At 40.4% G+C, this 17,011-nt stretch overlaps 1 protein-coding gene across 3 annotated transcripts in view; it reads right to left on the bottom strand.

Moving 5' to 3' along the window:
- The window catches only part of LOC113026547 (CUGBP Elav-like family member 2), a 29,701-nt gene extending 13,755 nt beyond the window's left edge, over positions 1-15,946 (bottom strand). The window contains exons 1-2 of one of the 3 annotated variants that reach the window (XM_026175461.1): positions 15,680-15,946; positions 1,911-2,107 (exon numbers count right to left, since the gene is read on the bottom strand). In XM_026175461.1, coding sequence (XP_026031246.1) covers positions 1,911-2,107; positions 15,680-15,792 — 310 coding nt within the window. In that variant the 5' untranslated portion in view covers positions 15,793-15,946. Of the gene's footprint in view, positions 1-1,910; positions 2,108-13,078; positions 13,478-15,679 lie in introns of those variants that run through there. The other 2 variants (XM_026175460.1, XM_026175462.1) reach the window with 2 other exon arrangements.
- Between the last annotated feature and the right edge of the window lie 1,065 nt (positions 15,947-17,011).

Below are 17,011 nucleotides of genomic sequence, written 5' to 3'. Positions count from 1 at the left end.
ACTTTCTGGTACACCTGTAAACACTCGTAGGATTATTTAGTGGTGTTACATGTGTGTACATCTGTTCCAAGGCCCTTATCATGGGAATTCAAATGCTCTCCTGGTGGCATGCTGTCCAGCAGTTTTGGCCTTGACACAATAAAGTCAGGGTTTGAAACTCGCTTTAGTCAATGGGCCACGTACAGCCCAATTTGATCTCAAGTGAGCCAGACCAATATAACCACCCTTTCTGTTAATTTAAATAGTATTTATATTTTAAGGTAAGACATCTATTCAAAAAATAAATAAATTAAAAATTAACACAAACAGATAAAGTGATAAGTGCAATTTCTAACATGTAGAAAGTTACACATTTCACTGCAGTTGTTGCCAGTCAAAAGATATCCATGTCAGGTCACATGTTTGATACTCAAGGCTCTTTCAGAACAAATGGTGAAATTGTGATATATCTGAATTTAGTGCAGATCTAATAAATGCCATGTCACAAGTTTATTTTCATCTATTTAGCATCTTTCCTGCTCTGCAAGCTTATTTTGTTGCTATATTGCTCTGAACCCAGAAAAAACACAAGACAGGATAAGTTACACTCATTAATTAAAAAACCCACTTCTGCAACGAATTGAGACAGAATGTCTGCACATTACAAGATAATATAACCTTTTTGTTTTTAAATTACAGTTGTGCAGCCGATGTTTACAAGAATACTAGAAAAGGAGATCCCAGAAAGACATTTATCTCTCCAGACGGTGCAACTGTTGTCAACCTGTCTTTGGCTTGTTAACAGCAACACACACACGATCAGCGAGGTAGTGTCAGTGATTCATAACAAACACCTCACAACAACTACATCTGGCCTGGATTGCCAGGGCGGTGTCTGGTAGCACAAATATGGTTCCTTTTAGACTCAAGCTTAGCATCAAGTATATTCCCACCACATTAAAAGCCAAGAGTGGTTTAGCGCCTTTAGCTACAGCGAATCATCCAACCATCAAGGGAACTGAGATTTGGGTGACCAGGACAGTTACATCAAGGAAACTGTCGTTACTTTATTCACCTGCAGTTAGTTACGGGAGACTGAGCACTTCCAGTGGCACTTTGCAGCTCTCTGCAGACAGCAGGCTTCCACTTCACCGTCTCCTCTAATTGCAGCCTAAACTGAATCGCTCAACTCGAGCACCATTTCTAAGGTGAGCGCATCGATGGATGTCTTAATGGAAAATTGCAGTCAAGTAACACTCCCTTTGTACAATGCTGCTTCTAAAGCTGCATTGTACAAAGAAGAGGAAATTTAGAATATATGAATATTTAAAAAAAGATATTATTTAACCCTGAAACAAAAGACTGCTTGCATATGAGGTGATCTAACACAAACACAGCTGCACTGCATAGGCAATGCACTGCCTGTCTGCACAAGTGCTAAAATCTGAAAGCAGATGAGGAGAGAAGGGGGTTTGCACCAACTAAGAGACCAAGTTGTTTTTATCTATGAGCAATGAAGGTTTTCCAGAAAGTTTCACACCTAATTAGTGTCCATCTCTTATTAGAGATGGTATATAGAGTGAAAGTGAACAATAGAGAAACTGAAAGTATCATCTGAGCTTTTCAGTTGTGTCACTTCATTTAAACAGATTGCAATGCACGCCTCAAATACCTGCAGACTGCTGTTAGCATGCTAGATGCTATACTAGTTTTCCCCACTAGCAACTGGTGCACTCCTCACATATGGCAAAACAAACAAAACAGGTTTTTAAGATAATCTGGATGGATACATAATCCAATGTTTTCAATTAAAATAAAATTATTATATGCCAGATCGTTTATATTGAAATCTAAATCACTAAGGAGAAATTTTGCCTGCAAGGTAGTAGAACAAATTATTCCTGAAAGTGAACCTTTCACCCAGACTGTACCTTTGCTCTGAGGAGGATTCTGAGTGCGATCACGAAGAATGTTTATCTGGTGCACGGCTCCAAAGGGCTCAAATAGCTCTTTAAGTTCTGTTTCTGACCAGGAGCGGGGGATCTGTCCAACAAACATCTTGATGGAGTCAGGGTCTGGCTGGTCCAAGTGCTCCAGCGACCCGTTCATCTTGCTGCTGCTGCCGTTGCTAAGAAGAAAAAGAAAGAGAAAAAAAAAAGAGAGAAAGAAATGAAAAACAATTTTTGTAATGTGTATGCCAGAGGTTAAACAAATTTAATATCATAACCATACTGCTTCAGTAGGTCACGAAAAGTAAAGGAACAATTACCATTATCTGGTTTAGAACTACTTGCACTCACATCTAAGTACTGTCCGGTTTGGCAGCTAACAATTTCAACAACCAGCTGATTTCTGTTTGCAAGCAATAGTGACACTGTCTAGAGCAGAGGTTCCCAAAGTGTGGGGCCCCCCCCCTGGGGGGGGGGGGGGGGGGGGGGGGGGGGGAGCAGTAAGAAAAAACTAAAATGAACCCTTGGACACTGCTAGCATCATTGACAGGTTTTTTGACGGGGCTCCCACACAAACGGAAAGCTGGAGATGAAGCATCGCCAAATATGTTTCCAAACCAACTTCCTTCCAAGCCAAATGCTAGAAAATGTGATGAAGCACATCTTCCCTTTGGCTTCACCTACACAAGTGCCAAGGTAGGTCTCTGTGACAGAATTAGTTTCCCTTGCGTCGGCAGCACGCGCTGGGCTCTTCAAATCACGGACAAACAGTATCCCACATTCTTGATTTTTAGTTCACAAACACTTCTTGTAAAGACTAACTCCTGACATTTTGGAGATGTGAGCTCTTTATACAGTAAAGTTAGTGGGATCCAAATAATATCAGGCTGATCCTGCCACGATTTGTTCCCCCAGTTCAAATCACAGACTAACAGTATCCCACAGTTGTTTATGTTTTTGAACCCATTTTGCACAGAGAGGCATTTGAGAAATGTATCGATAGCAATGTTGAATATTATTACACAGGGAAAAAAAAACAAAACAAAAAAACCCACGAACATTTTTCGTGTAAAACAAAGGGGGGGGGGGGGGGGGGCAGCAAAAAAGGTTGGGAACCACTGGTCTAGAGGATGGATATGCACCTTTTTTTTTTCTTTTTTTTTTTTAAATTGCACGAAAGGACAAGATAAATGGTGGACAAATGTATGCAGGACTGAAATAACTGCATAATACTGCTAACACAACTTTGGTTCTTTGCAAGCATCTGCCAAAACAGCATGCTATTGCTAAGCTAGCCAAGAACCCATAGTGAAAGCCGAGTGAATACCTACCCCAGCTGCCAGACCCTTAGCTTCAACAGGCAACAAGCACATGAGCAGCCTCCCTTTCTACCCGTTCACGTTTCTAAAGCAGAATCACTTTGTATTCTATTAAGAGAAAAATCTTAGAGATGTGCCCTCATTACAGATTTGTATTGGTGTGTGGGGTTGTAGCCTCAGGTTTGTATTGTTAAATGGTGATTATGAAACATTAAAATAGCTGAAATGCACTGAGTAACATGAAAGTAATGTAATCAGTTGTATAACAAATTACTCTCGGGAGTAATTAAGTAATGTACTGCATTACTTTTAAGAAAAGTGTTCTGTGTAATATGTGTAACAATGACGTTTTTGAGTAAAGACTCCAACACTGATTACAAAGAGGAAATACCTCTTTGAACATTTGACCCACATCATGTAATTAAGTTGCATGAATGTAATTTCTTTATTGCTGCTTAAGCAACGGTTTTCACTCTCAAAACTAAGCCAAAGAGAACCTGATGACAATCGATAAGGAATCTAATTAGTGATATCGATAGTGGAATTGCTAAATTCTTATCAATTCCCATCCCTACAATAAATATCTAATGCAAATTTTAGAGTGGCACAGAAAGGGCCTGAGCAAATGATCAGCTTCAATGAGTTATTCTTCCAGCAAAAAAGGCAATGTCACAATAGTGCCAGTAGTTCAGGCAGATTTAAACAGCCATAATGCTGCTTTCTTCTAGAGGCTGAAGTTTAGAAAGTCACTAAGGTCATTTAATTTAGAAGCACGTGACAGGATATTCTTGGCGCCAACTGTTAGATGGTGCATATACACCATGTATGTATATCTGTTTATAGTTTTTTTTTTTTTTTTTTTTTTTAAAAGAAAAAGAAAAAAGTTACACCATCTCTTTTATTTTTTTAACATTCACCTAAACATACTGAGACAAAACCAAGATTTAATAAATAGGTTACACTGTGTTTTTAGTATTATAAATAAATAAAAAATTAAAAGTGTGTATTGCATTTTCAGAATTCCTACCAAAAAGTCAAATGATTTTGCAGTGTGACCGTTTAAACACGCGTTTACTCAAGTGCAAGCTGAAACAATATATCATTTACAAATTATTGCCAGCTTCCTCTGGGGAAAGCTTTGGGGACAGAGAATCAATACCCACCAGTGTACCTGTGACTACAGCATCTTTGTCTCACTCTCACACAGAACCAAACACACAAACTGTTCCTGACAGGGGTAGAGGCACTGGAAATTATGAATGAGGGTGAAGTAACAGCCCTTCACAGGAAAAGAAATAACTTGCAACAGGTTAAGACTTCCAACGCACAGATATGTAATATTTCAAACAAGGGGGGGGGGGGGGGGACAACACGGACAACACCGTGGTACTAATCTCACAAAAAAGTATATGAATGTTTGCACATTTAAAATAACTATTTTGCACACAAACCTCTGAACACGAGTCATCCATCTCTTGCAAAATGAACCCAGCCGTTCAGCAGAAACACCAAACTCCTTGAGGGACTTAAATGACATGCTAACAAATCACACTTCTGCTCGTGTTCCTCCCGAAATCCAACTCCACACCTCCAAATTAGCCCTTGCCCCTTCGCTCTGAACGCTTTCAATACATTTGAATGATGACAAACAATTTTCCCAGAGGGAAAAAAAAAACAAAAAAAACAAAAGGAACTACTGTGAAACAAAAACCTCTTCTCCAAAAGAGGGGATTGTGGCCCCTCCCACTAGCATGTAACAGCTACTCAAAAACAGCACCGCAAAGCTCTAAACTTCCAAGAATCGGTGGTTAGCAGGCCGAGATTTTGCAGTGCATCTCCTCCTCAGGCGCTTTGGCGATGGTACAGAGAGTAACCTACAGCTTCTTTGCCACAGCAGGGGAACAATCACATATTGTTCCCCCATGCCGGAGAACACTATTCACCGTTCCTCTGCGGCACAATGGACCAAGTCATACAGACGCACTGGAACACGTCGAAGGCTACGTCTGCTAAGGCCACAGTACTGGTGTGTGACACCATTTGTCCATTTCTGCCAGTGGCATTCCGACGCCATTTTGCCATAGGCACTTTGCTCAGATCTCACAGCACAGAGAAAACCTCACTTGAAAATACTGGATTTGTGTCAGAATTCAAAAACATGAAGGCTGCATATGACACCGTCTCCTTTACATTCATTAAACTCTCAAAGCCACTGCAGCTGTGCATAGCTCTTCTGCTATGCGACTGTGAGAATACATTCTTCAGGCATGATTCTGCTGCATTTTTAGTATACACATTAGGACATTATTCAAGGAAGTAAAATTCAAGTAAACAAAATCTATTATGAAACTGTCTGCTTCAAGATGATGTTGCATCATACAGCATAACCGAGCTGACAACTGTACAGTCACCTATGAATATTACAAAGGTGACTGCTGCGAACTAAGTATTTACATTTGCACGTATAAACCAGTTTAAAGTGATGTCATAAGCTGCAGAGCTGTTTTGCAAAACAAAAACCTGTTGGTATAAAACCCAAATAAACATGTAGCTGATATCCATTCACCGTGGGTCCAATAAGGTCAGAAGAACTGGGGCATTAAGTAAAGACATACCACTGTTGGCATTTTTTTCCTAAATGTTTTTTTTAAAAACAAATACATATTCAAATTTCATCAACTTTACTGTAGTGGGAGCAACACCAGAAAAATCAAGACATTCAGACAGACTTTGTAACTTTAATTACTGCTATCGGTATGACAGGCACAGCATCATTGTTTATACCATGCTAATTAAGGTTGCTTGATTATGGCAAAAATTAAAATCATGATTATTTAACACAATTATGCTATCAGAAAAAAAATAGCATAATTTTTTCCATTTAAATAGTCATTCAGACAATTTGGGCCCTGGGAGCAGCAAAAAGTGGGGCACTTGAAGACCAAACAAGACCATACTTGTTAAACCGAATGTGACAATAGGCATTTTAATCCCAATTACCTTGTTTTAATACTGACTGAAAGCCAAACAAAACAGTAACTGGAGTTAAAATTTGATTCATTGGGCAGCTACAGCGTCAAAAATAAAAACGCTTTTAAATGTAGATTTTACAAGGATGTGCCATTTTACAACTTACAAATGGTAAATAGCTCTGAATTTGTCAGAGCACCCAGAAGAAGATCATCTATCTTAAGCTGCTCTTTAACCATGTTGTGGACAGAGACAGGTGCAGACACAGATGAGTGGTTATTCCTGTTATACTCCTTTGAAGTCCACAAGAAATATGGATGAAGGGTAAACGCAAAGTTGATGCAATGCCACGTACAAAGAGCAAGAGCCACGCGCTCACCTTATGATGACAAAATCTACAGCAAACACCATTATCTACAGCATATCTACATAAGCAGCTGTGTTTTCCCACTTATTGATCACATCATCCAGCCTGCTTTAGATTACAGAGTGTCAACCTGAACACTGACCACCCCAAGATCAAAAGTTTCTCAGGCTCATTGTACATTTTGATTTGTGTGAATTGCCAAAACTCAAGTTTTTTCAAAGCTACTGCAATTTGGGTGGTGCAGCTGTCAGCCTGCTGCAAAGCTTTTGACAGTTTTGAAGATTTTGGCAAATTAAACAACTTGTTTAACATGCACTGTTGCCACACAGTTTTAAAACAAGTTGGTTGTTGATAGAAGGGAAAAAAAAAAAAAACAACATTTTTTCCCACTTCTGATTGTGTTGCACAGCTTTAGATTGTGAAAACGGGAAACAATCTTTGTTTGCCGTCTCAAGGTTGCAGCTCAAGTGTAAATTGCACCTATGACGCCATCATCTTTGCTGTTATCTGTGTGTTTGTTGAGACAAGCAGAGGCTGAGCTGAATTTCACTAAAATTTATCAAGTTCAAAACATGCAATATAAGACAACGTTGTGGGTGTTGTTGACTTTGTCATGTAGTGATCCAAGCCTCAGCAGGTGGACCACCTCAGGTATGTTGTGTGGAAAAATTTAATCAAACTGGGACAAGACTAAATTCAAAGTCCTTCACTGTATATATTCATTTTATTTAATTTACCAAGTACAAAGTTTTATTTTTCTTCTCAGAGTCAAGTTTCTATTTTGATGCCTTTTCAGACATGGTTTCGGTTTTTGGCTGTAACTATAATAAGCTAGTTATGTCAGACACTTAAACATTGTATTAAACTATTAGACCTACACAAAATGTCGATACTTTACTCCAAGTGTACCGGTTAAAATAAATACTGCAATTGATTCTGTCAGTACCGCCCAGCTCCGCTCCCAGCACCACCTGCCAGAGTATTCCCAGACGGCAGTGATGAAGTCTTTTGCTGAGCTTCCACAAACAGCCCTGTGTTGTGGCAGTTCGTCGCGCTCCAAGACACCCTGCAGCAGCTGACGAGCCATCCAGAGCCACGGCAGTTGCATGCCCACTGCTGCGCCACCCATAAAAACAGGTGATTTATCTAGACCATGTGTCTGTCCTGTTGGTGAGCTCTGACCGCGCAAGTATGCCAGCGACACCTTTTCCTGTGCCCATAATAGAAGGCCAGCCAATTTGCCTGGTTATACTCGTGGTTGTGGACATTACTCATTCCGAAACCCTCAGGAGGGTCACAGCAACACCAAATGTCACATGATGTAGAGTTTTTTTCCCCCCACCATTGCTGATGGAAACCAATCTCACTGCCTGCTATTATCAATCATTAAAAATAAATACCAGCTAGCATTTTATCATTACTAGAAAATCACTAACGTGGTACATTCAATGTCAAACTATCACAATGTTGCTTTAATAAAAATATTGATCAAGTCTTACTAAAGACATGTTACAAATTGCCATGAGTCTCTTCCCGTTTAAATGACAGACCAAACTCATTTCATCACCTGGTAATCAGCAGCATGCCACTTTATTTTATCCCCAATAAAGTATTAAAGTCAAGGTTCACACAAAGAACATGCTGCTTCAAAGAAAAGAGAGAAATCAGTCGACTGAAACAGCTGTTTGCTAGTAATACCCTTAAAGAAAAAAAAAAATCGTGAGCCGTTTTTTCCTTTTAGGAAACCAGTGGCCTTATAAGCTGATTCAATGAGACACAGAATGCCTCTAATGCCTCAGTAATATCTCTGACAGCTGTCAAGTAGAACAAAGTCTCTCTCTCTCTCTCGCTCAACTCCATTTATTTTCCCTAACACTAGAAGAAAAAAAAAAAAAAACAAAAAAAAAACAAAAAAAAAAAAGAAAAGGCAGAATATTCTTTGATAGCTTCAATAAAGTATAATGAGCCTGGGGGGAAAAAAATAAAAACTCCTGACAGCTTGAAGATGCAACTTAAAAGACTGGCCACAGACAACAGGATTTACAGAATAACTGTTGTTATCAAAAATCAATACAACTCCTTGTTTTTGGTCCCAAACAAACAAAAAAATTGTTTTACAACTTCAAGGCAGAAACAGGAGAACTGTGTGTCATTTGATTTCCATACCAAGTGGCTGACCTAATCAGCACACTGTGGTTCTGATGAGAAAATTATTGAAATCTTTTTTTTCCCCCTGGCATTAACTCCAATTCAGCTCAAAATGGCCTAATTTCATTGTTGCATTTGCCCTGATGAAGACGGACGTGTTCAATCAGCCTCTGAGTGGGCTGCGTGTTAACAGACGGCCAGCATCTGATGACAAGGCCCGCCCCATTAGCTACATAATCACACCAAGAGTCCCCAGCGGTTATAGATGGCGATGCTAAAGTAAAGCTTGCATGAACAGTCAAAACAAGCAACTACAAACTCTCCTCAGTTAGTGTCAGACAGAGCGTCAGCAATTAGTCTCAAGTGAAGAGACCAACAGCCAACTAAATGCAGCAATCAAGCACAATCAATTTGCCTGAATGTGGTGACTTACTCTGACATTCATTACACTAACCTGTAACAGAAAACAGAACAGCTTTGATTGAGATAAAACTCGTTTTAATTATCCAACCTGTTCTTTTTTCTTTTTTTTTTAAATTATCATCATCAAAATAGAGCATAGAAGGTCGAACACAAATGCACTGCTACTACTGATGTTCCTGCTTACGTGGGATGGGGAATTACCCGTTCAGGGTTCTTCCTTGTTCAAAATGGGCCTCTGAGGAGGAGCATGTAAGCTCAACCGTTCCACATATAGATAAGGCATTGTTACCTTTGCTGGGACAAGACTATCTTCCTGTTATTTCTAGCTATCTGATAAACAGTTACCAAAAGCCCATAACTGAAATGTGTGTACATCAAAAGCACACATGTCAGATTAGTTACAGAATATAGTCACATCAATTTCAGTGGTTAGATCAGGTCACTGACAGTCCGAGTACAACTGCTCATTTTTTAAATTAAAATACTGCTAAAGCTTGGGAGAAAGGTGCCAGCGTTTGTCAGGGCTGTCCCGAGATGTCGGAACATGTCTGAAATAACAGATATTTGCCTTGGTACCAGAAATGCTAGTCTGCTTAACTCAGCTTTAGCTTATTTATGTACAAACTAGCCAGACGTCTTTTTGTCCCACACTTTAATAAGTCCTCCTTTTGGTTTTAAGAAATTTAGTCAGTGTGATAAGATAACCTTTATTAGTCCCACACGTGGGAAATTTGTTTTGTCACAGCAGGAAGTGGACAGTGCAAAAGTTATGAAGCAAAAATTAGAATACAATAAGAATAAATACAGTACACACAACTGTACAGAATAGAATAAAATACTATATACAGTAGAATAAAATATACAATAAGATAAAAATAGAATACAAATGCTATATACAACTGAGTAAAAATACGATGCCAGAAAAGATTATTGCACTTAGTGTTATTGCAATAATTGCGATATTTTCCACCAAAAATAGTTCCACACTAAAAGCTGATCAGATAAATCCATTATTTTTCAATGCTTTACTTTTTCTTTTTTTTCTTTTTTTTAACTGCAACAATAACTGGAGCAACTACTGTACCATTGTGGCCCATACCTTGGTTTGGGGATGGGTGAATACGGCTTTTTTGTGTGTTCTCATGAACTAAAAAACAAAAACAAACCCACACACGCCATTAATGTAAACATTTCCACTTCAGTAATTGTGGAAATGATCTTGAAAAAAAAGAAAAAAAAAAACCCCACAGCTTTCACTAGTATGGTTTAACTAATATTAATAGCACTATCGTTGTACAATATTGCAGACGTGTTTCCGTTTCAGTCTCAGTTTCACCCCTACAGGCTCCAATGGAGAGTTTGCAGAAAATACTGCACATTGAAGAAACAATACTTTAAAACAAGGCTTCCAATTATGCACAAAATTCAAACTTGCACTGTGATCACTGATAGATCAATCATTAGCTTATAATTTATCTAAAGCACAGATACTCAATGCTATGCAAAAGATGAGGGTTGTACCAAATGAGGGTTGTAATTCTCAAATGCCTTTAATCTAATCCATTACTCTAACTAATCCCATAGTTTTCTGCTTAAACAGACCTCTTACCTCTTTGTTAATCACTTCAGAGCCAACTACTGATAGAGTCATGGACATAGTGGGTGACTGTGGTCTTATGCAACTCACTCTGTGCCTCAACGTCTTTTGTTTGCAAAGCTCGCAGAAGAATTTGCTCAACCTTCGATCACACCACCCCACAGTGGAGATAGAGGATCTCACTGAGTGTTTTGTGGCTCCAGGACAGACAGGCTTGCAGTTACTGTCATGCTAAGGCAAGCAGCAACAGCAGCAGTAGCAAAAAAAAAAAAAGAAAAAAAAAAGGAAAAAGTAACAATCCAGATCAGAGTGGTCCTTCTTTTGGCCTTTAACATCTGGCTACAAGGGCATTCATCCACCAGCACCCTGACAGCAAGGAGAGTGAACAATTGGCCCGAGCAGCCATCCAACTCAGCGCCAAGATCCGAGACTTCACACAGATCAACAACTCCCTGACCGCAACAAAAAGGGATCACTGTGACACTTAGCTAACTGACATTGCACTATGGCAGTGTCGGCTGCCAAAGGATCATGCTTAAGCCCCGAAAGCCATTCTCGCTGTCAACAATTAGACAAAAATCAGTCAAGATGCAGTCAACATAGTCACAAAAGACAAACAAAAAGAAGAAGAAAAAAAAAAGAAAAAAAAAAGGCTGAACTGGTTATTTCTTATCATATCCCTGGTCATTTTCCTTTGGCACAAGCCCAGAATGGATGGAGGGAAATTTATTTAGTGGGGGAAAACCCCTTACAATATTCACACATTATTTTACACAAGAAAACAGGATATCAAAAAGGTGGAACTACAACGATCACTGTCACATAAATGGCCATTGATCCTCAGTATATCAGTTTAGTTTATATAACACACAAAGCCACAAATGTAAATATTTGCAGTTTACTGGCACGTTTAAAAAGTTTCTAAAAGCTTAAAAGGCCACTTAATATGAAGCGTTTTACAACCCAATCAGCAAATCATTTAGAAATAGTGCAACATTTTAGACTAGAAGCAAAAATATTTTCTTGTTTAATCTTTTTAATTTATAGTTTGCTCTAGAGCAAAAAACAAAAAGCACAACAAGCAAAGGATAACGTGATTAAAACATTTAAAGAATCCTTGTTCAGCTGTTGAGTTTCCTCATTTGTGAGACCATGCAATAACAGCCATTTTGTTGCAAACTACAGAGAGCATTGCTGGAATTGCAAACATTTAAATGTTAAACAGTGTCGTAAAGCAGGCGGTGATTTTGGAAATGTTTTTGTCAAACAGGATTAGCTGACTTTGTGTCGATACTACCTTCGGGGTGGGGAGTTATATATGGACCTCTGTACTTTATAAATACCTTTCCTCCCACTTGTTTACATGCCCCGTCACAAGATTTCCATTAATGGCTCAATAATGTAGCAAACCACGTGTTTTCTATCGTTAAGTCAGCACTCTATAACCAACATGGACGGGAGGAGGGGGGTACAAATGCATGTGAGCTGCAGCTAACCATGTTAGCAGGCTCGGCTGCTAGCAAGAGACACAGGGAGGGACCGGGAGTAAGTGTGCCGTATCCTGCCTGCAAACAGGCTCACGCACGCTGCTGGACTTTAGAAACTGAAGTCACATTAGTAACGGCTTGGCAACGACATATAGTGTTATGGAACTTTAAAGCAACTTCTCACACTTCGTCTGCTAAAAGCGCTTGTTTTCAAAGCCCGACAATTGATCGTCTAAACATCCACCGTTTGTTTCGATCGACCGCACTTCAAATGAGAATTTGATCAGCTGTAACGAAGTAACCCGAAGTCAGAGCAAAAACAAAAAACCAAAAAATATGTCTGTGCCATTAATGCAACGTAAAGGGCACAAAATGGGCATCATGTTTATTTATTTGCATATTTTTTAAAGCTACGTGGTTTCTTTTTCTGGACTGATACTGAACGTGTGATCTCCGGAAGCACATGTCACTTGACTATTGTAGCGCGCCCAAGCGTCGGGTACCGCTGTTAGCAAACTGCGTTTCCACTCAAAGTGACGAGATAAGAGATTAGCAGCAGGGCCACACTTTACTTAACTACAATTTATTGTGGTCACATGCCTGTATTACCCAAGTTAAGCTAGCAACTTAAACTCCAGGTGAGCGTATCCTCACCGCTTGCGTGATTAGCAACGTTAGCATCCCAGTTTGCTCGTTTAGCTAGCGTTAGCTAACTCAACTAGCCCTCAACTGTTTTGTTCGCCTCGCCTGCTTAAAAAAAATAAAAATGCCAGTCTGTGTTTACGATGTTGAAGAGGCGAGGCGAGAACTCGGCACATGTCTTTAGCTGATTTACTTACATTGTGTCGCTCGAAGTCATTAACCGACTTTCGGTGAGAGGGAGGAAATCCAGGTTGTACGCCGAAGTCATGCTCCAAAAAAAAAAAAGAACAACACACACAGCGTCTAAACAACGAAAAGCGACGTCCACTCAACTCCTGTGAGACGGCGAGAAGACGAAGCAGAGCAGGTGCTGGGAGGGGGCGTCTTCTTTAAAACTGCAGAGAGGGAGGGAGGGAGATATATAGAGAGAGCGCGAGGGCACCGGTATCCGCCTTATTCCTTCCTTCTTGTTTCTCTCTCTCTCTCGCTGTCTCCGAGCGAAATAAATTCAGGCGAGCCGCCGTCAACACTGCACACCGAGCTGCAGCAAAGCAGAGGCGTGGCCTCGTCAACAAAAGTCCGAAAGACACGCTGCGTGTTGCTCAACAATCTAAATACCCCTATCTAAATGACTGCAATGTCCCTTTAGAGACCACACGTGGTGCCCTATGGAGAGTTTACTAACCTGTTTTCTAGTTTACGATCTTTTATCTGCTCTAGCATCGCCATTGCATTCCAATAATGACCCACATTCTGCAACCCTTTTACAAAAAACAAAAAAACGTATTAATCAGATCATGTCGAGCCTTATTGTGAAATGACTCTATCTGAGAATGAATCAGTGATCTAATAATCACAATTGGTGAGCGATTTAAAATGTTTAAATATAGTATCCAGGCTATTACTATCAATCACACTAATGCCACTCCTGTTTCCATATCTTCCCAGCACTCTAAATTAGGCAACCGGGCCTTTTGTTTTTATTGGATTACTTAAATAAATAAGATTATTTCCAGGTTGTTTATTGCCTTGCACTGCAGATCGGTCCATAAATCAATTCCCAGTCAAAAAGTTAGATGGGTAAAAATGTAGCTGTTCTTGTCTGCCTTCATCCATTCTTCCCTTCAGGGTCACAGGTCATATTCCCCCTTTGTGCTGGACTGTTATCTCCTAGAAGGTGGGGAGAGGGGGGAGGGGGAGCCTATCTTCCTTTGTTGTGCCGGACTTACAAGGTGAGGCCTCTACACGTGGAGGGAAAGGTAAACGGGCCGGGGAGGGAGGGAGGGGGGCGGGGGGAGGTGGACTGTTGTCAAGTGCTGTTTGAGAGACGAGTTGGGGGGCTAGCTTAATTATCAAACCACTCATTACTGCTTCAGCAGCTGCACAGTCCTAAAATATTCTTCATAGTGAGCATTAAGAAACATCCTATTTATGAAATCCTACTTAATCCCTGTATCCATAGCAATTTCAAGGCAACCTGGCACCAGTGTCGGGTCTGCTCTATTAAACAGTGCCTGAAAGAGGCTTGTGTGCATAATGTGATAATGCAAACTCTTTTTCCATAAGTGCGGACGAGCCCACTGTGCAACATGCATCACCTTTAGCTTAAGGGGCTGATATCAAAAGGTACGCTAAACCTCTCTGAAGATTCGGGTTTCATTAAGACGGAGGCATCTGCAGCATCCAACACATTTCAGCTGTGTTGGTATGTACTATTTGTTTTTTTCTAAAAAGATGTTTAATAGATTGGATTTTACATGCCTAGTGTCATGTCTAGTTGCTGGCACCTTCTAATACTAGACTGTCTTTCTTAATCTCAGATGATTACTACTCTAATCCTATCATAATCCTCCACATGTGCCATCCTTTTGTTGTTTACATCAAATGTTTTCTCCCTCATGCAGTGGGAGCTGAAGAGCCCACTCACCCAGCATTTAAATGTGCACCTTTTCGTGATAAAAAAAAAAAAAGTACAAGGTGTAAAAATAGGCCAGCTTCAACTAAAAACAAAAAAGAGGCCACATCGTGTGTTTTTAAGCAGGACGCCTTTAACTTGAAAGTGCACTTATTCTTAGCTCTGCCTTTCATGAAATCATTTGTCGAATGGCCGACCAGCTGAAGTGCTCTCAAAATGGAGAGAGTGAACTTCATCTTATCTTTCCTTTGCAGAGGAAATCAACTGTTTCAGGATGTACTAAATAAATATAGCGCTGCCTTATCAGTGTAAAGTTCCACTGAATGTATGCAAATGCACATGTAAATGTTTCCTTTTCTTGCATTTAAAGATAATTGATATCTTCAGTTGTGTTTGACTGGCTCAGCACAGTGAGGCCTGGGCAGCTTTCAGCAGACATCCAGTCACTCGTACTGCTCTTCTTCAGTGGGCCGTGCAGTTCGAAGACAAACACCTACATCACTGACACCTCCACCTTTTTTTTAAACATTTATATTTCATGCAAATCTACAATTCCTTGAGGAAGTTTGAAAAAATAAAAAAGGGAGGTACATTTTTATTCAATTTTAGTGATACATCTTTCTTGGGAAGTTGAGGAGACATAAACTATAAAATGCGTTCAATTTAAACATGGCTTCTAGATTCCTGTTTAAAAAGAAAACCATATAGGCGCACCAGAGGAACACTACCCTGCCCACAGGCACACTCTCACAGCATGGGAGAACGACTCAGCTGGAAACAATACATCCTATGACAATATCCAGCCCAGACAAAGAGGCAGTCCAAATACGGGCTGCTCCACAAAAGCTAGCCCAAATTTGAATGAGGGGCCAACCCAACGTACCTCATAGGCAGGTCCTCATTCCTGACTGAGATCCCGGCCGCAGAGGGGGGACAGCGCATGCTGTTGGCATACAGACTCTGCACCAGGGCCAGCTCAGAAGAGTGTTCCAACATCGGTGCTCTGGAAAAATCCACCCGGTGTAACGGACACTTTCTTCTCTTTCCCTCTTTCCTCGGTGTGTCTCTCTCCCTTTCTGTGTCTCCCGCCCACTCTTTCTCCTTGGTTTAGTGCAGCAGAGCGGTGCCCACCCCCTTCGCTGGCTGTGGTGGCTGAAATAATCCTCTCTGACAGCTCATCGTGCGCTAATGCATTGTGCTGCCTGCGGCAGCGCAGTTTGCAGGCTGTAAAGCTGTGTCCACAGCACTCTTCGACTAATTGACACCCATATTAGGGAAACTTCAGAAAATTGGACATGGATGATTTATTCCCATTGTCACACTAGAGGAAATTAGATGAAACATCAACACAGTTGACACAGAATTTCATTCTGTTCCAGTCCTGATTTTGTAGCATGTTTTTTCCCCTTCTTTTTTTGGATTTTGCCATGTAGTTCAGTCAGTGAACTGCTCTAAATAAAAGCCTAAACAAGGCCAACTGGTTGATCAAGCCTAGCATCCTACGCCTGCGCCCACCACAACTCATTTTATCAATAAATGCTCTGTCTGAGCACCTGCAGATACTAGAGATAAACAGTATAACCACTCTCCAGGCAGTGAGAGCATGTGCATATCACACTATGCATGAGTTGTCTGGTTACCGACCTGTTTGTGACAGCGAGAGCGCTTTCTATGACAGCCTGACATCATTACTATAATTGAGTAGATAGAGATAAAGATAGGCTGCCAGAATATAAGCAAACACTTAAGTAAGTGTGGGTACTTGTGAAATAAGGACAGATGACATTACTCCCCTTATTGTCCACTCCAGGTATTGGAGTGTACCTCCAGTACCTGGAGTGTTTGAAGTTCACTGAGCAGCCCAAAACTGTGGTCCTACTGTGTTTTAGATTATAACGCAAACACCGATGCACAAATGACATGTGCCGGTATGTAATTCTACAAAACAAAGGTTCTCCACAGTCGATTTAAAAACCAGAAACCCCAACCATGAGAATTAAGAGCATGTTGAAAAGACCCAGCAGCTTTTTATCAAAAGTGTGTAGTTTTATCATTTGCATGGCACAAAGTTCACTCCACTCTGCTGGGAGCCATCTAGATAGGAAAATGAAGAAGTCAAGGCAGCTTTTTTTTTAAGCTCCTGCACACATTCTCTCGTACTCTCTCAGCCAATGTTTGTGCTGCCATGGACCAATCAGGTGAAATATCTGAAACT

The sequence above is a fragment of the Astatotilapia calliptera genome, chromosome 7, assembly GCF_900246225.1.
Source record: "Astatotilapia calliptera chromosome 7, fAstCal1.2, whole genome shotgun sequence".
In the NCBI taxonomy this organism is placed as follows: Eukaryota; Metazoa; Chordata; class Actinopteri; order Cichliformes; family Cichlidae; genus Astatotilapia; species Astatotilapia calliptera.
The sequence above is the reverse complement of the archived record's forward strand: the minus strand, read 5'-3'. Positions and strand labels throughout refer to the sequence as shown.